This window comes from Pan paniscus, chromosome 16, assembly GCF_029289425.2.
Source record: "Pan paniscus chromosome 16, NHGRI_mPanPan1-v2.0_pri, whole genome shotgun sequence".
Classification (NCBI taxonomy): domain Eukaryota; kingdom Metazoa; phylum Chordata; class Mammalia; order Primates; family Hominidae; genus Pan; species Pan paniscus.
In genome coordinates this window covers 38,458,365-38,480,738 of record NC_073265.2, presented here as the reverse complement: position 1 = coordinate 38,480,738, position 22,374 = coordinate 38,458,365, and the positions used below count along the sequence as shown (strand labels likewise).

General features: G+C 39.2%; 1 protein-coding gene across 10 annotated transcripts in view; it reads right to left on the bottom strand.

Moving 5' to 3' along the window:
* GALK2 (galactokinase 2) overlaps positions 1-22,374 on the bottom strand; it is a 175,114-nt gene that overhangs the window by 89,677 nt on the left and 63,063 nt on the right. For all 10 annotated transcript variants that reach the window (XM_008956851.4, XM_055098569.2, XM_055098568.2 and 7 more), the window contains exons 4-5: positions 5,029-5,119; positions 1,615-1,761 (exon numbers count right to left, since the gene is read on the bottom strand). In XM_008956851.4, coding sequence (XP_008955099.3) covers positions 1,615-1,761; positions 5,029-5,119 — 238 coding nt within the window. The remainder of the gene's footprint in view (positions 1-1,614; positions 1,762-5,028; positions 5,120-22,374) is intronic.

Below are 22,374 nucleotides of genomic sequence, written 5' to 3'. Positions count from 1 at the left end.
ATTCTAACCATTCTCATTGCCACTACTCTAAACCAAATCACCTCCCTACTGCTAAAACCCTGAAATGCAGACTTTGTAATATAGCCAGGGAGATCTTTCTAAAATACAGATATGATCACCTTACCCTCTTCCTAAAACCCTGCAATGGTTTCCCACTGCTATGAAGATGATGCCTAAATTCCTTAACAAAGTTTACAAGGCCCAGCAACTGATCTCCTGCTCTGTTATCCAAATTGCTGTATGCTTCAGCCATATTGAGACATTTTTTTTGTTACTCCAACAAGCCATGATTGCTTTTACTCTGGACATTTCCACATGATGTTCTCTCCACCCAATACATGCTTATCTGATGTCATCAGTGTTATCATGCCATCAATATCTACAACTCCTTTAATCTTTGTTGTCTCCATTTAGATGTCCTATGCTCTCTAAATCTGGGTTATATCTGCTCCCATAGAAAACTACTTATCCACTTACTATATTCTATTGCAGTTGCCTATTTACTTGTCTCTTTTCCCTTTTAGACTATAAGCATAGTGAAAGTTGAGACTATACTTATTATATCTCCAATGCCTTGAACATTATCTGGCACAAAATAGCCATTAAATAAATAATGGTTGAATGATGAACAAACAAATGAATAAATAAACAAATCAGATTGAAAATTGTACCAGGGGAAACACATTTTACACATGGACTTCCTGTCCCTTGCTTCTTCTCTTCTCAAAAAATAATAATAATATGTAAGCCCCCTTTCCCTCCCAACCAGTCATTGCTCACTAAGGGCTAATTAATGTACACTTACACAGGACAGCTAAAAAGAAGGATTCTGTCTGAACCTTTGCTTTCTCCTTCATTTCTGCCTTCCTCCTATACATAAAATTTTCAAACTGAAAGTTTAAACACGCTTAAAAGAGACTAAGCAAGTGGCTGCCTTTCTCTTGATCTGTCCAAACCATCCGTAAACCTGGTAGTATATGTACATGGGGTAAAAAGAACCTATGATAACATTTTATTTGAACCAGAATGCTAAAGCATTAATTAAAGCTGAGCACACCTGCTCTAAACTGCAGAGTCAGAGATTTATGTGAACTTACAAACTTGAGGCTTTCTGACCTCTTGTACAATTTATATTTCCTTTAAATAAGCATTTCATCTTGTAATGCAATATTTTAAAGTTTATTTCTGTGACTAATCTGCTGGCATATTCAGTTCCTTTATTACCTAGTCTTTACCCTTGTAACCCACTACTTGTCAAATTTTTAATTTAAGGTTTTGGGTGAAAATAAGCAGGCTCAACCATGAGAGGAAGAATTTCTTGCCCTAAATTTAACTTGTGAATGAGGTGATCTAAAATGATATCCATACATTCAAATCCCATATTTAATACAATGTATTTTTATACAGTTATTCACAGATCTATTCACTCACTATTTGGAGGGTATAAGCTACTTTATAGTGATTTATCACTTGTTAAGTTACAATGCTTGCCCACATGTGCAGTCCTTTTAGAGAAGACAGTTTTTCAATCAAGGAAGGCATTCTGATTTGAGATTTGGATGCTAATGGTTATTAGGAGAGGGTTCTATGAGGTTTCCTATCACAGGTAGTTACCTTGGATAGATTCCTTCCCAGCACTGTGAGCGTCACCAAGCCAGCACAACAGACCAAAGCACTGGAGCTGGAGAGGCCAGAACTTGGTGGGATATTTCCATCTACCAGGCAGTTCATTCCAGTCAGGTTACTAAGACCAAAGTGTTCCTAAGAATATAAGGAAAAACAGCAACAGTAATTCAGTATTGAATTCAAGGAGTAGTGAAAGCTTCTTTCATTCCCCAGAGAACAAAAGTCTATCAATAGACTTATAATAGTTATAGAAACTACTTATGCAATTCAATTTAGTTGAGACTATATGTGACATTTTATTTAATGACTCTTAGCCGCAGGGTAATTCCCTTAAATGCCTTTAATTTTCTTGCCTTGAATGTTCTTTTTCTTGAATATTAATTGATTTGAATATGGAAAAAATATAAAATTGCCTTGAATGTTCTTTTTCTTGAGTATTAATTGATTTGAACAAATATGGAAAAAATATAAAACAATTATAATCCAATTTGTCAAGCAGCAGGACAAGAAATATACAATTATCTGTGAGGTAATTTAAATCTCCATGCAGCACAACTCCAGCATTCTGTTATTATAAAAGTCCAGCCCTCAAGCAGTGACTTGTTTCTAAGGAGTGCCTTACTTCAGAAGGTTCTCTGAAAAAAAGGAGTTCCAAACATTCTCAGTTCTGTTTTACTTATGAAAAAACCTAGGCACCAAGAGATGAAGAAACTTTCCCAAGATGACACACAGGGAGACGAGAGTAGGGCCCAGGTCTCTGAATCCTGTTTGAAAACTTTTCCACTGCAGTTAGAAACCTGAGCCAGCAAACCGTCATTGTGATTTAATATGCCAGCTATATGAGAAAATCCAGATGCTTACTACAGTTTATAGATATAGTTTAGCCATATGGTAGCTTTAAAGACAGTCAAATTAGAATTCAGCCACAAATGAGAATACAGACCCTAAACAAGTCGAGGAAACTCTATTTCTACAAATAGGAAAGCCCAAAGAAATAATCAGATTCTGATTTAAATATGGAAAGCTCTAGTATACTTACATTACTTTCTAACACTAGGACACTTTGGATGATATCATATCATAACTTTTGTGGTTTAAGTTTACAAATAAATTCAAGTCTACCTCCTTCTCAAGAAAAAGTACCATAGTCTTTGCAAATTACTCAAATGACTGAAGATTAACATATGAAATACTATTACCTAATTATGCATTTCATCATACCTATTATACAAGGGAGAATTTCAATAAGCTAGCTAGAATAACTAAAATAACAACAAAATTCTGCAAATAAAAGACCTTTTTCCTTAATTTTTTGTCTGTCTGTCCTAGCTAGCAAAATTCTCGCACCACAATAAGAAATTTAGCTGGGTGTACTTCTCTTCCTGATTTCAAGTCATCTAAAAATTTCCTTCCAGATATACAAACAAACTATAAACTGAAACTCTACTGTTGCCAATGCCCTTTCATACAGAATATCAGACAGCTTGTTTAAAAAAAAAATTGAAGAATACAATATATTTAATATAAACTGATCAAACACAGGTGTCTTGAGTGGGAATCACACTTAAGAACTTATCAGCCGGGCGCAGTGGCTCACACCTGCAATCCCAGCACTTTGGGAGGCCGAGGCGGGTGGGTCACGAAGTCAGGAGTTCAAGACCAGCCTGGCCAATATAGTGAAACCCCGTCTCTACTAAAAATACAAAAATTAGCCAGGCACGGTGGCAGGCACCTGTAATCCCAGCTACTAAGGAGGGTGAGGCAGGAGAATCGCTTGAACCCCGGGGGCAGAGGTTGCAGTGAGCCGAGATCACGCCACTACACTCCAGCCTGGGCGACAGAGCAAGACTCCGTCTCAAAAAACAAAAGCAAAAACAAAAACAACAACAAAAAACAACGTATTATGCAATGTTTAAATGAAAATGTATAACGAATTCAAAATGCAAATGGGTATATGCCACATTCTGTAATAGCTCTATGCCAAAAGGATAACATGTTCAATGTAATATAAGCGAATTATTCTCTGAAACTTTCTAGTATTTGAATTTGAAAGTTTCTGAACAGGCTAGCATTTAAATTACCTTTCTGCCAAAAGTTCATTGTATAAGTTTGCTTTTGCACATAAATTGTCAAACCAAACAGGAAGGCTTTAAAACCTGAAATGCTCAAAAATAACACAAAGCAACATGCATTATTTAGGCCACTTTACCCATATGCTGCAAAAAGGCATGTTGTTACAAGGAAGATTAAAATTGCATTTGCCAGGCAAATGCTTCCAAATACTGTAATTCCCACTAATGCATATGATAAGCCAGATGATTTGAAGATTTAAAACCTGCCAATAACTTTTCCTGTAAGTTATTACCATGTGTCTGAGAGAAAGGAAAACACAAAAGAAAGAAAGAAATGAATTCATTAACTTTAAGAACAAAAACCACCACTGTTACAGTATAGGACTAAACATTAGAAATAAATTTGATGTATTTCTGTAATGGATGTGCCACTAAGTCCTAGCTGCTCATTACAAAGTTTCAGATAGGACTGCCAGGCAGTAAGGAACACAAGCTCTCTAAAACATGGGTCAGTTTGTTTGTTTACTTTTAGCTCACAAAGGCAAAATTTACTTCTTATTGTCCTACTATGATTCTATACAAGTCACTACATCTAAAATAATTATTGCAATATAAAAGTGGCTCTAAAAACAGCAAATATCAATTTTCTTTTGGTCCTTGATACTTTTTCAATTATGAGAGTGAAAACATTTTATTTTCTTGTTCTTGTATGTAACATTAGAGATTTTCAAAGTAATTATTCAATGTTTCTTGGAAAATACTTATACTAATACATTTCATTATATCTTTTTTTAATCCCATCTGAAGTAGCAATAACAATACTAGCTACCATTTATTAAATGGCTACCATCAAGCTTTACGTAATTCTTTTAACAACTCTTTGTCAGGATAGCAATGACATCATTTTATGGATAAATCTGAGACTTAAGAGGTTAAATTACCACAGCTGAGAAGAGCCCAGATTCAAACCTGGGCTGACTCTAAATCCTATTACAGTATACCCCTATACATCCCAAGTATAAATGTAAATAATAGTATTAAAACATATCCTCAAAAGTATGTTTAAACAAAGATTTTAAAACCAGACAGATGTTTGTCAGATGCACCTATTTATGAACAGCCAGCTGTATAAAAACCACTACTGCCCCCTGTGAACACTACCCCAAAACAGTCATATCTTCCCCACTCTCTGAAACACAAACTAGCAAAATAGAACAGAAGCATCGGTTAGTACTGTAAGGAGATGAAAAAGATGTAGTAAATAAAATAAATCTGACAGAATACACATGATAATCTCAACTGGTAGTAAGTGCCTTATAAACCAATTTACCTGAATTCCTTTAAGTCCACATAAGAAATAGTTGTGCCACAAAGGCTTGGTTTTATCAATCTGGATGTTATTAGCACTAGTACTGAAGTCCCTGTGAAGACAAAAGACACCATTAATTTAAAATCTGTAGGCCTTGAGCTGCAAAATCAATGGCTGACTGCTGCCATCTTGTGCCAACACAGCGATACTGACTCTCCTTTCCCTTTTATGTTCAAACTGTGTGTCTACAGCAAAACATCTCCAGCTGCTAAGAGTTAAGAGAGGAAGTTGCAGTGGCCTTAGTGACTAAACCACCTCCAACTGACCCTTTTTATTTCCTGAAACACAGAGGAAACAATATATTTCAGAGTAATCTACAACTATTTTCTCTTTCATGTTGGTCCTTGTTAAACTGGTGTAAACCACATGAATGCTTATCCTCTGGGCCTGCTGTTTGGCACACCCCCAAACTGAAACAAGAGTACTCAAAGCCATCTCTGCCACCCATCCAATTTTACCATCTGCACAATTTAAGAAAAACAAACAAACAAACAAAATGATGATTTTGATGCATAATCAATTTAACAAAATAAGATTCCATGAGTCTATACTAATGTAAGTTAACAAATGAATACAAAGCTAAATGAAGAGGAAAGAAAAACTCTTTATTATGGTAAAATGCTAACTAATAGATATAGAAGGAATGATGTGAACAGAAAAGTCACTACATGGTAAACTGTATGATAATTTGTTTCAGGAAACAATCATCAATGGACTGTTAAACTTAATAAACTGGCTAAACTGGGCTAAACTTAGTAAAAATGTGATAAGAAGCAAGATATTTACAGTATTTCTCCACCAGACACTTATGAACTACAATGGAAAAACATAGTATCTGGGCCAGGCGCAGCAGCTCACACCTCTAATCTCAGCACTTTGGGAGGCCAAGGCAGGCAGATCACAAGTTCAGGAGTTCGAGACAAGCCTGGCCAATATGGTGAAACCCTGTCTCTACTAAAAACACAAAAATTATCTGGGTGTGGTGGTGGGAGCCTGTAGTCCCAGCTACTCGGGAGGCTGAGGCAGAAGAATCGCTTGAACCCAGGAGGTGGAGGTTGCAGTGAGCTGAGATCGTGCCACTGCACCCCAGCCTGGGCGACAGAGCGAGATTCCGTCTCAAAAAAAAAAAAAAAAAAAGTATCTGATATGGTTTGGCTGTGTCCCCACTCAAATCTCATCTTGAATTGTAGCTCCCATAATTCTCACACGTTGTGGGAGGGACCTGATGGTAGGTAACTGAATCATGGGGGTGGATCTTTCTTGTGCTTTTGTCATGATAGTCAATAAGTCTCATGGGATCTGCTGGTTTTACAAAGGGGAGTTCCCCTGCACATGCTCTCTTTGCCCGCTGCCATGTAAGATGTGACTTTGCTCCTCATTTGCTTTCTGCCATGATTGTGAGGCTTCCCCCGCCATATGGAACTGTGAGTCAATTAAACCTCTTTCCTTTATAATTACCCAGCCTAGGGTTTTTCTTTATTAACAGCATGAAATATAGTATCTTTATGGTAGAAAGATCTGACAGATGCCACCTTAATCAAATGATCAAAATTAACACCACCAGTAAAGGGATGTTTTGTGCCTCCTTGATACAATATACTAAGCATACATCCATGGAATGTGGGATTTCCTTATGCTATTCTTGTGTCTTCTTTGTAAGTCAAAAAAAATACTTCAAAATGAAAAATAGGTAGATAAATAAATAGGCTCCTAAAATCAGCCAAAGGACAATGTATGTGAAATGGGAGAATCAATTAAAGAGGAAGAAATGAAGCAAAATTCCCCATATTGACTGAGTGCTCTAATATAACTGACTAAATATCTACTATATGCCAATCATTGTAATAGATGCCTTCCATGGATTATTTTAACTCAATAACATGGATACATTATCTCTTTCAAAATATATTAAGTGGCTAACCACTTAAGCATACAAAGCATGCATGGGAATATAAAGGTAAAAGGCAGAAGGCTTGCCTTTTAAAAGTTCACAATCTAGCCAAGATGACATGAACATAAATAACTACCAAACAGTAATGGCATGTGATAATAATACTGGGTGGCATACGTGGCTGAGAGAGTATTATTTCTAAAAGTCCGCATTTGATAGAGAGAGGACGTCTTCCTGGAGGCTCAAAGAGGTTTAGCTGCTTTCCAAAAATGCGTAGTCTGACTTCAGCTCATCAGAATTTTACTCTACTGTCACTCACAGAAGTTGAAAATATGTTGCTCACCATCAACAAGAGGTCACAGAATTTGAAAGCAGATACAGTTATGTTAGCATATCTGACAGGTTCTATTCCTAGTTAAGAGGACATCTTGAAAGTCACTAAGAAAACCAGAAAGAGATTTTGAGAGGGGAATATGAACAGAGGGGGTAGGCAGTTATGAGGAGAAAAAGAGGAGGATAGTTGCACATATGTAGGAAGCTACATGAGCAACGTTCCAGAAAGAACTGTGATATAATTTGGATTTGCATCCCTGCCCAAATCTCATGCCAAGCTGTGATTCCCCAGTGTTGGAGGTGGGACCTGGTGGGAGGTGACTGGATCATGGGGGTGGATTTCCCCCTTTGGTATTGTTTTCATGATAGAGCTCTCACTAGATCTGGTTGTTTAAAAAGTCTGTGGCACTTCCCACCTCTCTCTCTTCCTCCTGGCTCTGGCCATGTAGACATGCCTGCTTCCCCTTTGCCTTCCACCATGCTTGTAAGTTTCCTGAGGCCTCCCTAGCCATGCTTCCTGTACACCTGTAGAATTGTGAGTCAATTAAACCTCTTTTCTTTATAAATTACTCAGTCTCAGGTATTTCTTTATAGCAGTGCAAGAATGAACTAATATGGAAAATTGGTAACAAGGAGAGGGGCATTGGTATAAAGATACCTGAAAATGTGAATTTGCGTTTGGAACTGGGTAACAGGTAGAGGTTGGACCAATTTGGAGGGCTGAGAAAAAGACAGGAAGATGAGGAAAATTTGTAACTTCCTAGAGACTTGTTGAATGGTTGTTTTGAAAATCCTGATAGTGATATGGACAATGAAATCCCAGCTAAGAAGGTCTCAGATGAAAATGAGGAACTTCTTGGGAACTAGTGTAAAGGTCATTTTTGTTATGCATTAACAAAGAGCCTGGAGGCATCTAGGGATATGTGGAACTTTGAACTTGAGAGTGATGGTTTAGGTTACTGACAGGAGAAATTTCTAAGCAGCAAAGCAGTCAAGATATAGCCTGCTGCTTCTAACAACCTATGTTCATATGCGTGAGCAAAGAAATGACCTGAAACTGAAACTTATATTTAAAAGGGAAGCAAAGTGTACGAGTTTGAAAAATTTGAAGCCTGGCCATGTGGTAGAAAAGAAAAGGCCTTTTTGGAGGAGGAGTTCAAGCCAGCTACAGAAATTTGCATACGTAAAGAATAGTCAAATGCTGATGGCCAAGACAAAGGGGAAAAGACTTTCAAAGCATTTCAGAAACCTTTGCAGCAGTTCCTTCCATCACAGGCATGTAGGTCTAAGAAGGAAGAATGGTTTCATGAACAGGGACCAGGGTCCCACTGCCCTGCACAGCCTCAAGACACTGCTCCCCATATCCTGACCCCTCTGCCTCCAGGGGTGGCTGAAAGGACTTCAGATACAGCTCAGGCTGCTGCTTCAGAATGTGCAAGCCATAAAACTTGGTGTTTCTACGAGGTGTTTAGCCTGCCAATGTTCAGAGTGCAAGAGTTAAGGCTTTGGGAGCCTCTGCCTAGATTTCAGAGGATGTGTAGAAAAGCCTAAATGTCTAGGCAGAACCCTGCTGCAGGAGCAGAGCTGTCATGGAGAATCTCTACTAGGGCAGTACTGAAGGGAAATCTGGGGTTGAATCCCCAACACAGAGCCCCACTGGGGCACTACCCAGTGGAGCTGTGAGAAGAGGGCCGTGGTCTTCGAGACTGCAGAATGGTAGATCAACCAGGAGCTTGTACCATGCACATGTAAAAGCCACAGGTGCATGAACACTAGCCCATGAAAGCAGCCTCAGGGACTTTACTTTGCAAAGCCTCAGAGGTGCAGCTTCCCAACCTTAGGAGCCCACCCCTTGCCCCAGTGTGCCCTGGAAGTGAGATGTGGAATCAAAGGAGATTATTTGGAGCTTTAAGATTTAATGACTCCCTTGCTGGGTTTCAAACTTACATGGGGCCTGTAGCCCCTTTCTTTTGGCTAATTTCTCCCTTTTGGAAAAGAAGTATTTACCCAGTGCCTGTACCCTCACTGTATGTTGGAAGTAATAACTAACCCATTTTTTATTTTACAGGCTTATAGGCAGAAGGGACTTGCCTTGTCTCAGATGAGATTTTGGACTGTGGACTTGTAAGTTAATGCTGGAATGAGTTAAGACTCTGAGGACTGTTGAGAAGGGATGACTGAATTTTGGAATGTGAGTACATGAGACTTGGGAGGGGCCAGGGACAGAATAATATGGTTTGGATTTGTGTCTCTGCCCAAATCTCATGTCAAATTATAATCCCCAGTTTTGGAAGTGGGGTGTGGTGGAAAGTGATTGGATCACAGAGGTGGATTTCCCCCTTTGGTACTCTTCTCGTGATACAGTTCTCACTTGACTTGGTTGTGTAAAAAGTGTGTAGCTGCCCCCAGCCCTCTGCCTCCTGCTCCACTCATGTAAGACATGCCTGCTTCTCCTTTGCTTTCCACCATGTTTGTAATTTGCCTGAGGCCTCCGCAGCCATGCTTCCTGTATATCCTGTAGAGAATCATGAGCCAATTATACCTCTTTTATTTATAAATTACCCAGTCTCAGGTATTTCTTTATAGCAGTGTAAGAATGGACTAATACAAACTGAAAAGTGCCAGCTCCCACAGAATTAGAAGTATGGCTCAAGTCTGTCAGAAAAAAACAAAAAAAACCAAAAAAAACTGCTTTTTGATTAGTTATTGATCTTTGCTCTTTCCCACATCCCTATCTCACCTCTCTACCTAGCCTTTTCCTGAGGTTCAAAACCACTCATTTTCCCACCAATTCTCAACCCTGCATTACATTATCCATTTGCTTTCTCTACCCCCACTTCCATGTTTGTAGAATTCTGAGAAAAGAATCCTGAAAATGAGCAGACATGACCCATTATTACATTAATACTTTCCACTTACATATTTTATTCATTTACTTGTTCTTCAAAGAAACATCTGCCCAGTGTCTACCCTGTGTGTGTCTGGACCTGGGGTAGGTAGACCATTATAAGACACCTGTGTGTGTCTGGATCTGGGGTAGACCATTTATAATAAGAGTAGCATCAAAAAAAAATATGAAGTTGGAGGCACAGAAGAATGCCTGTAGGCATCTGGTACTTGCCTCCTCCATAAAGAAGAACCAAAATAACAAGTTGACAATCATAGTTAGAATAGATCATGTAAGAGAGAACACTGAATTCAACAAGAAGTGACAAGGAACACCTAAGGCAAGGAAGGAGAGGAAATCAGGGCAGCCTGCTCAGCCAGAATCAGCTGGGAGCCTGGAGAGGCTCTTCAGTGTGGGTAAAGGGCAAGAGAAACACCCCAAGTGGTCCACATTACTATCAAGGACTCCTGCAATCCTAGCCATAGGAGAGCCCCTCAACCCTTTAGGACCATGCGACTGACAGAGGAACTACTTGGAAATCACATGATGGCATTGCTCCAAAGAGGAAATTCATGCTGGGTTCCACACACCCTCAAGTCTTAAGCAACTTGCACATCACTATCCTGAGATCCCAGACTCTACTAGACCGCATCCTGCCATGGGGATCAACAGCTCCTGTCTCCACATCCTGGCAACCTCTCTGATGTCCCCTACCCACAGACACCACGAGTGCTAACTGCTGTTGTCAGAGCCAAAATGTAAGCCACTGGCAATAACTACAATACTCCCAGCAGTGGGACTGCTGTGTATTTTCACGAGCCCTAAATACAGACTCCCTCACTCACAGCAACTTCCACTGCACTGCTGAGGCCAAACCATGAGCCACTGGCAGAACCCTGGTATTCACAGCAGCAGAGCCACCATGGATTTTCAAGTGCCACGAGGAAAGGCTACCCCACCTGCAGCCACCACCTGGAGCCAAAGTGCATGCTCCCCAGCCAATTGTCTATGACTGCTGCCAGTAAAAGCAACCCCACTCTCCCCCGCAGCTGGGCCACATCACAGCCACTGCCACCACCACCTGGGCATTCCACAAGGTGGCTTGGTTCACTCTACTACTGCCTACCACTTGCATACACCACCAGGAGGCCTGAGGATAGGCCCGCCCTGCCAGTCTCCACCCCTATGCCTAAGCATACAATCCAGGGTACTAAGAATGGCTGTGTCCAATCTACCACCATTGGCACCTGAATACTCTCCCAGAGACCTAAAGATGAGCCCACCCAACCTACTACTACTACCACAGCTAGCTTCCACCTGCATGCAACACCTGTGGCACGGGGGACCAACTCACCCAGCCTAACACAGCCACCAACAACAATGCAGAATGCTTTGGAGCCAGAGGGTTGTTCTACTACTGCTACTGCCATCACACAGATGACACTAACTACCCAGGGGTCCAAGGACCCAGCCACTCACCCAGCTCACTGCTACAACTGCCAGGATCCACAGTCTCCAACAACAACCATATCCTAAGTCACTGAGGAAATCAGAGACCAGTGATACTGTTTATGGCCAAAGGAATTATACAGAGACTACAATACTACAAGTGCCAAGAATCAATGCCAACATGCCAACCCAACCAATATCATAGGTACATCTTTGAGAAAAAGTCACTGTCTATAAAAGCAAATTCAAAAACTTGGAAGAAGCAAAACAATTCACCAGCAACAGATTCCAATGACAAAGAAATTTATTAAATTCCAGAAATAGAATTCAAAGTAATGACATTTAAAAAGCTCAGTGAAGCTGGGCATAGTGGTTCACACCTGTAATCCCAGCACTTTGGAAGGCTGAAGCAGGCAGATCACTTGAGGTCAGGAATTTTAGACCAGCCCATCCAACATGGTGAAACACTATCTCTACTAAAAATACAAAAATCAGCCAGGTGTGGTGGTGGGTGCCTGTAATCCCAGCTACTCGGGAGGCTGAGGCATGAGAATCACTTGAACCCAGGATGCAGAGGCTGTAGTGAACCAACATCATGCCACTGCACTCCAGCCTGGGCAACAGATTGAGACTCCATCGCAAAAAAAAAAAAAAAATATATATATATATATATATATATCAGTGAAAGACAAGAGAACACAGATACAAAGAAATCGGAAAAAAATTCTAGAATATGAAAAAGAAATTTAACAAATGGATATCATAAAATAAACAAAAATATTGGAACAGAACAATTCACTGAATGAAATAAAACATGCATTTGAAAGCCTCAACAATAAACTAGATCAAGCAGAAGAAAGAATTTCAGTACCTAAAGATAGCTCTTTTGAAATAACACAGTCAGACAAATATAAGGAAAAAATGATAAGAGAGAATGAAAAAACCTTATGTAACTTATGAAGCATCATAAAGCAACCAAATATTTGAATTTTTGGTGTTCAAGAAAGCAGAGAAAACCAAAAGGATAGAAAACCTACTTAACAAAATAATAGCTGAAAACTTCCCCAGTCCAGTAACAGATTTACATATTCTGATACAGGAAGCTCAGAGATCCCCAAACAAATATGACTTTAAAAGGTCTTCTCCATGGCACATTATAGCAAAGTGGTCAAAAGTCAAAGACAACAAGAAAATTCTTAAAGCAGCAAAAGAAAAGCATCTAGACACTTATAAAGGAGCCCCACCAAAACAACAGTGGATTTCTCAGCAGAAACCATACAGGCCGTGAGAAAATGGGATGATATATTCAAAGTGTAGATAGAAAAAGACTGGCAGCCAAGGATACTATACTCAACAAAATCATCCTTCATAAATGAAGGAGAACTGAAGTCTTTCCTAGAAAAACAAAAGCTGAGCACATTTATCATGAATGGGCTGAACCTACAAGCAATACTTAAGGGAGTACTATACCTGGAAGCAAAGGGATAATATATACACCAACAGGAAAACACATAAAAGTATAAAGCCCACTGGTAGAGCAAACTCATGAATAAGAAAGAGAAAGGACTCAAATGTTACCACTACAGAACACCACCAAACCAAAACAAACAAGAGAGAAATAAAAAAAAGAAAAAAGATACATAAAACAACCAGAAGTCAATTAACAAAATGACAGGAATAAGCCCTCCCATATAAATAATAACATTGAATGTAAAAAGATTAAATTTTCCAATTAAAAGATATAAACTAGGATAACTGATTTAAAAACATGACCCTATAATAAGCCCCCTACAAAAATAAAACCTCTTTTCATCTGAAAAAAACATATATATATTGAAAGTAAGAGAATGAAAAAAATATATTCCATGCAAACAGAAACCAAAAGCAAGCAGGAATAGCCATGCTTATATCAAATAAAATAGATTTTAAGTCAAAAAAAGTAAAAATAGACAAAGAGGGGTATTATATAATGACAAAGGGATCAAATTAGCAAAGGATATGACAACTCTAAACACATATACACTCAACAACAAAGCACCCAGATATATAAAGCAAATATTATTATGACTAAAGGGAGAAAGACAGCACCATACAATAATACTTGGGGACTTCAGCAGCCCACTCTCAACATTACAGAGATCATCACAACAGAAAATTTAAAAAGAAACACTGGATTTAGACTGCACTACTGACCAAATAGACCTAACAGAAATTTACAAAACATTTCATCCAGCAGCTACAGAATATACATTCTTCTCATCACCAGATGAAACATTCTCCAGGACAGACCATATGTTAGGACACATAACAAGCCTCAACAAATTTTTTAAAATGGAAATCATGTCAAATATCTTCTTAGATACAACAGAATAAAACTAGACAGTGTGTATCAAATATCTTCTTAGATACAATGGATTAAAATTAGATAGTAATAAAAAGAGGAACTTGTGATACTGTATAAATACAAGGAAATTTAACAGCATTATTCTGAATGACCACTAGCTCAAGGAAGAAATTAACATAGAAATCAAAAAGTTTATTCAAATAAATGAGAACTGAAACACAACATACCAAAATCTATGGAATATACTAAAAACACTGCCAACAGAGAAGATCATAGCAATGAATGCCTACGTCTAGAAAGAAAGAGTTCAAATAAGCAACCTAATTATGCATCTCAGGGAATTAGAAAAGCAATAAGAAACAAAACCCAAAAATAGTAGAAGGAAAGAAATAATGAAGATCAGAATAGAAGTAAATAAAGTAGCTACTAAAAAAAAAACATAAAGGGTTAAAGCTTTTGGAGGGATAGCAGATAAGGTGGCTGACTAGACACAGCCAGGAAGCACCACTCCCACTGAACGAGACTAAAAATTAAGTAAACTAATAAACTTTGAGCAAATCTTAGACAGAAAACACCAAGAGTAGATAGAGAAGCAACACAGACACTGAGGCTGAAAAGAGAAGAAGCTGGGAACCTTGTGTGGGGTTGCTGAATGCTAGGGCTCATGCTCAGCCCTGAAAGCCTCCTGAGGGAGGGGTTAGTGAAGGGATAGTGGGGCAACCCACTCTTGCTGCAGATCTCCAATTCTAGGTACAAGAGATCCTATGACGCCCATAAACACTTAAACTGGCAAGGGGATCTGCCTGGAGAGTAGGCAGTAAAAGTACTCCAGCCTATATGGAATGGAGGTTTGGCACACATGACAGCCGCAGCAGAATACAGCCGTAGGTGCCCATCCCCCAAGGCTCCCCTTCTTCCTCTGAGTAACTCTAACCCCAGTTGACCACTGGGTCAAGAGAACAGGGCTGACTTTCCAGTGGGAATGGGGCATGTCTGTTCTGCAGGCACTCCTGCCCACCAGCCCCTTCCAAGGCCTCTGCCCAGCTGCTCTAACAGGAACATGAGTACAGTGCAGCCTCCACTGCCCAGTATGGGTGCTTTATCAAAAGGCCAGCCTGAGTACTTTCTCAGAGGTCTGGAAGCAGTTGGAATCCCCCAGCACAGATGGTGCTGTGCCAAAGGGAGCCAAAAGATGGAGCTGTGGGCCAGTCCCAACAGCTCAGGGCTGCAGCATGCAGCTTGGGAATCTTGAGCCAAGATCTGTAGCCAGTGCTAGAGCAGGGAAGGAGCCCACACCCTCAGAAGACAGAGAAGAGTGAAACACAGAGGCTTGTAAGCCAGCACCAGAGAAGGGCATCTCTCCCTCTACAGCAGCAGTCCCCAACCTTTTTAGCACAGGGACCAGTTTTGTGGAAGACAATTTTTCCATGGATGGTGTATGTTGGGGAGGAGGGGATGGTTTCAGGTTGAAACTGTTCTACCTCAGATCATCAGGCATTGGATTATCATAAGGAGCATGCAACCTAGATCCCTCCCACATGCAGTCCACAATAGGGTTCATGCTTCCATGACAGTCTAATGCCACTGCTGATCTGACGGGAGACCGAGCTCAGGTGGTAATAATGCTCACTCACCCACCACTCACCTCCTGCTGTGTGGCCCACTTCTGAACAGGCCATGAAGCAGTAACAGGGATTGGGGAACCCTGCTCTACAGGACCAGTCCAAGAATGGTGTGGCCTATCTGCAGGTCATAGCCTCTGCCTGAGGGAGCCCTGCAGCCCAGAAGACCTAATTAAAGAAAAAGACAGGATCAGTGCCAGTGATCAGAGGCGGCTTCCTCAAAGCTCAGGAACAGACCTGCTGAGAGGGTCATCTGTCTCCCCCTACCCCACTATAGAGCACTACTGCAAATGCACTGAAATACAAAAAAAGCTGTGAAGCTGATTAAGAGCCTATCTGCTGGCCACCACTCTTAAGCACCATTTACTGGATCACATCCCAAATTAAAACACCAAAAATAATCTGCCAATATACATCACTTGTGAAACCAGGGGCAAGAATCTAGCCACAAATAAAGATCCTGTACAGAGCCTTGGCCCTCTGAGAGCAACCAGAAATGAAGCCAATTGACTATCCTCCATTTAAACCACAGTTAAAAGAACACCAGTTCTGTCAGAGGAGAATCAGTGAAAAAACTAAAGTAAAAGGAAAAAAGTTGGAGTTATCACATTACCCAACTTCAAATTATACTACAAGGCTATAGTAACCAAAACAGCATAGTATTGGTACAAAAACAGATACACAGACATAGACTTATAGAACAGAATAGAAAACCCAGAAATAAAGCTGAACACCTACATCCATCTGATCTTCCACAAAGTCAACAAAAACAAGCAATGAAGGAAGGGCTCCCTATTCAATAAATGGTGCTGGTATAACTGGTTAGCCATATGCAGTAGAATGAAACTGGACCCCTATCTTTCAGCATATATAAAAATTTATTCAAGATGGATAAAAGATTTAAATATAAGACCTCAAGCTGTATGAATCCTAGAAGAAAACCTAGGAAATGCTTAGAATTTGGCAAAGATTTTATGGCTAAATCTCCAAAAGCAACTGTGATAAAAACAAAAATTGACAAGTGAGACCTAATTAAAGAGGTTCTGCACAGCGAAAGAAACTATCAACAGAGTAAACAGATAACTCACAAAATGAGAGAAAATATTCACAAACTATGCATCTGACAAAGGTCTAATATCAGAATCTGTAAAAATTGTAAACAAATCAACAAGCAAAAAACAAATAATCCCACTTAAAAATGGGCAAAGTATATGAACAAACACTTCTCAAAGGAAGACATACAAATGCAAATCAAAACCACAATGAGATACCATCTCACTCCAGTCAGAATGGCTATTATGTAAATGTCAACAAGAAACAGATGCTGGCAAGGCTGTGTAGAAAAAGGAATGCTTATACACTCTTGGTGGGAGTGTAAATTAGTTCAGCCACTGTGGAAAGCAGTTTGGAGTTTCCTCACAGAACTTAAAACAGAACTACCATTTAACCCAGCAATCCCATTACTGGGTATATACCCATAGGAAAATAAATTATTCTAAAAAAAAAAAGACACATGCACTCATATGTTCATTGAAGCACTATTTACCATAGCAAACACATGGAATCAACCCAGGTGCCCATCAATGGTGGGCTGGATAAAGAAACTGTGGTATACATACACCAGGGAATACTATGCAGCCATAAAAAGGATGAAATCACATCCTTTGCAACAACATGGATGCAGCTGGAGGCTATAGTCCTAAGCAAATTAACACAGGAAGAAAATCAAGTACTGCTGCATGTTCTCACTTATAAGTGGGAGCTAAATATGAGTACACAGGGACATAAAGATGGGAACAATAGACACTGAGGACTAGTAAGCAATGGCGGGGGCAGTAGGGAGGCGGGAAGTGTGGGCTGAAAAACTGCCTATTGGCTGCTATGCTAACTACCTGGGTGATGGGATCATCTGTACCCCAAACATCACCATTACAAAATGTATCCAAGTAACAAACCTGCACATGTAACCCCTGAATCTAAAATAAAAGTTGAAATTATTTTACTGAAAAAATACAAAGAATCAAGAAAATGGAAAGTGGATTATTTGAAAAGAAGAACAAAATTGATAAACTGCTAGCCAGATTAACCACGAAAAAAAGTGAGAAGACCCAAATAAACAAAATCAGAATCAAAAAAGGACATTACAACTGATACCATGGAAATACAAAAGCTTATCAGACACTGTTATGAACAACTATACTATACACAAACAAACCAGAAAACCTAAAGGAAATTGATAAATTCCTAAACACACAACATACCAAGATTAAATCAGGAAGAAACGAAAAACATAAACAGACTAGTAACAAGTACCAAGATTGAAACAGTAAAATGAAAAGGCTTCCAACAAAGAAAAGCCCAAGACTGGACAGCTTCACTGAAAAATTCTACCAAACTTACAAAGAACAAATACCAATCCTCTTCAAACAATTCCAATAAATTGAAGAGAAGGGAATTAACCTAGTCCCAAAAGGCAAGCATCACTCTGATGCTAAAATTAGACAAAGGTGTAACAAAAACCAAAACTGCAGGCCAAGATCCCTATTTACATATATGTAAAAATCTTCAACAAAATTGCCACAAACTGAATCCAACAGCACATCAAAAAGATAAAACACCATGATCAAGCGGGATTTATCCCAGGGATGCAAGGATTGTTCAAGAAACACAAATCACTAAATGTGACACATCGCATCAGTAGAATAAAGGACAGAAACCACATAATCATCTCAATAGACATAGAGAAAGCATGTAATAAAATTCAACATCCTTTCACGATAAAAACTCTCAATTATCAGGCATAGAATAAATATACCACAACACAATAAAAGTCTCATATGACAAACCCACAGCTAACATCATATCAAATAAAGTTGAAGCCTTTCCTGTAAAACCTGGAACCCAAAAAAGATGACCAATATCACTACTCCTAGTCAACATAATACTGGAAATTTTAGCCAGAATAATCAGGCAAGAATAAAAATAGAAGGATCCAAGTTGAAATGGAGGAAGTTAAATTGTCCTGTTTCACAGGTGACATGATTTTATATCCAGAAAAACCTAGACTCTAAAAAAAACTCTTACACCTAATAAATAAATTCAGTAAAGTTGCAGTATAAAAAACCAACATACAAAAATTTGCAGCATTTCAATACATCAATAATGAACTAGCTGAGAAAGAAATTAAGCCAGAAATGCTGTTCATAATAGCTACAAAAAAAAATACCTAAGAATAAATTTAACCAAGGAGATGAAAGATCTCTAAGGAAAACTAGAAAACACTGATGAATGAAATTGAAGAGGACACAAACAAATGAAAAGACATCCCATGTTCATGGATTGAAAAAAATTAATATTGTTAAAATGAACATACTGCCCAAAGCAGTCTACAAATTCAATGCAATCCCTATGAAAATGCTACTGTCATTTTCACAAAAATAGAAAAATATCCTAAAATATGTATAAAACCAAAAAAAGAGCCCAAATAGCCAAAGCACTCCTGAGGAAAAAGAACAAAGCAAGAGGGGTCACGCTATCTGACCTCAAAATATATTACAAGGCTATAAAAACCGAAACAGCAAGGTATTGGTATCAAAACAGACACAAGTAATAATGGGACAGAAGAGAGAACCCAGAAATACATCCATGTATGTAAAGCAAACTCATTTTCTTTTTTTTTTAATTTTTTTATTTTTTTCGAGACAGAGATTTTGCTCTTGTTGCCCAGGCTGGAGTGCAGTGTCACAATCTCGGCTCACTGCAACCTCCACCTCCTGGGCTCAAGCAATTCTCCTGCCTCAGCCTCCTGAGTAGCTGGGATTATAGGCACGCACCACCACACCCAGCTAATTTTTTGTATTTTTAATAGAGACAGGGCTTCATCATGTTGGCCAGACTGGTCTCAAACTCCTGACCTCAGGTGATCTGCCTGCCTCAGCCTCCCAAAGTGCAGGGATTATAGGCATGAGCCACCGCGCTCGGCCAGCAAACTCATTTTCAACAAAGGTAACAAGAAAATACATTCAGGAACGAACACCCTCTTGAATAAATGGTGCTGGGAAAACTCAATACCCATATGCAGAAGAATGAATTGAACCCCTATTTCTCACCATATACAAAATTCAACCCAAGATAGGTTAAAGACTTAAACATAACACCCACAACTATAAAACTACTAGAAAGAAATATAGGGGAAACACTTTAGGATATAGCCAAAGATTTTATGACTAAGATCTCAAAAGTACAGAAAAATAAAACAAAAATAGATAAATAAAACTATTTTAAACTAAAAAGCTTCTGCCCACATAGGAAGCAATCAACACAGTGGGGAGACAACCTGTTGAATGGGAGAAAATATTTGCAAACTATTCATCCAACAAGGAACTAATATCCAAAATATCCAAGGAACTCAAAACACTCGATAGTAAAAACTAGTAATAATCCCATTTAAAAGTGGACAAATAACATGAAGAGACATTTTTCCAAAGACATACATACAAATGGCAGATAGGTATATGAAAACTGCTTACCATCACTAATCATCAGCAAAATGGAAATCAAAACCACAATGAGACATCATCTTACCCAAGTTAGAATGGCTATTACTAATAAGACAAAAGAAAACAGATGCTGGTAAGGACACAGAAAAAAGGAAACACTTATACACTGTTGGTGAGAATGTAATTAGTGCAGCCATTATACAAAACAGTAGGGAGATTTCTCAGAGCACTAAAAACACAACTACCATATGATCCAGCAACCCTAATACTGCGTATTTATCCAAAGGAAAAGAAATCAGTATATCAAGGGGATACCTGCACTCCATGTTTATTCCAGTACCATTCACAATAGCAAAGATAGGGAATCAACCTAAGTGCCCACCAACAGATGAATAAATAAAGAAAATGTATATATACACAATGGAATACTACTCAGCCATAAAAAAAATAAAATCATGTCATTTGCAGCAATGTGGACGGAATAAGCCAGGTACAGAAAAACAAACATCAGATATTCTCACTCATATGTGGGAACTTAAAAAACTGATCTCATGAAGGTACAGGGTAGAATGATAGATAATAGAGGTGAGGAATGGTCAGTGAACGGGGGATAAAAAGAGGTTGGCAAATAGGTAAAAACATACGGTTAGATAGAAGGAATAAGTTCTAATGGTCTATAGCAGAGTAGGGGGACTATAGTTAACAACCATGTATTGTATATTTCAAAATACCTAGAAGAAAGGACCTGTAATGTCCCAACACAGAAATGACAGAACAAGACTCTGTCTCAAAAAAAAAAAAAAAAAGACTTGTATCTATAAGAAACTCAAAAATAGGGAAATGATTTGAGAAGACGCTTCAACAAAGAATACATCTAGGTAGCAAATAAGTAGATGAAAAGATGTTCAACATCATTAATCAGAGAAATTTAAAAACTTGAAATATGCTACTACACATTTATGAGAATAGCTAAAATTTTAAGACATGTTAGTAACACCACTGGTGAAAATGTAAAATCATACAACTTTGGCAAGCAGAAAATATCTTTTTTTTTTTTTTTTTTTTGAGACAGAGTCTCACTCTGTCACCCTGGCTGGAGCGCAGTGGCGCAATCTTGGTTCACTGCAACCTCCACCTCCGAGGTTCAAGTGATTCTCCTGCCTCAGCCTCCTGAGTAGCTGGGATTACAGGTGCATGCCACAATACCCAACTAATTTTTTTGTATTCTTAGTGGAGATAAGCTTTTGCCATGCTGCCCAGGCTGGTCTCGAACTCCCAGGCTCAAGAGATCCATCCACCTCAGCCTCCCAAAATGCTGGGATTACAGGCGTGAACCACCGTGCCCAGCCAGAAAATTTCTTTAAAAGGCTATATTAGTTCGTTTTCATGCTGCTGATAAAGACATACTTGAGACTGAGCAATTCACAAAAGCAAGAGATTTAATGAACTTACTGTTCCACATGGCTGCGGGAGCCTCACAATCATGGCAGAAGGCAAGGAGGAGCAAGTCACGTCTTATATCGATGGTGGCAGGCAAAAAGAGAGCTTGTGCAGGGAAACTCCCATTTTTAAAACCATCAGATCTCATGAGACTTATTCATTATCACAGGAGCAGCATGGGAAAGACCCGCCCCCATGATTCAATTACCTCCTACCAGGTTCCTCCCAGGACACGTGGGAATTGTGGGAGTTACAATTCAAGATGAGATTTGGGTGGGGACACCACCAAACCATATCAAAGGCAAACCAGGATGGATGCAGTAGCTCAAACCTGCAATCCCAGCACTTTGGGAGACTGATGCAGGTGGATCACTTGAGGTCAGTAGCTTAAGACCAGCCCGGTCAACATGGTGAAATCCCATCTCTACCAAAAAATACAAAAATTAGCCAGGTGTGACGGCATGTGCCTGTAGTCCCAGCTACTCCGGAGACTAAAGTGGGAGAATCTCTTGAACCTGGGAGGCAGAGGTTGAGTTGAGCTGAGATCGCCCCACTACACATCAGGCTGAGCAACAGGGTGAGACCCTGTCTCAATAAATAAATAAATGGCAAACCAGACACTCCAATCATAGGTATTTACCCAACAGAAATGAAACATATGTCCACACATATATTTGTACATAAATATTTGTAGCAGTATTATTCATACAGGCAAAAACTGGGAATGATCTAAATGTCCATTATTGGTAAACAAACAAATTAAGATATACTTACACAATGAATGCTAAAACAAATGGACAATTCTAGGAGGCATACTGCATGCTTCCTAGGGGTCCTGGTAG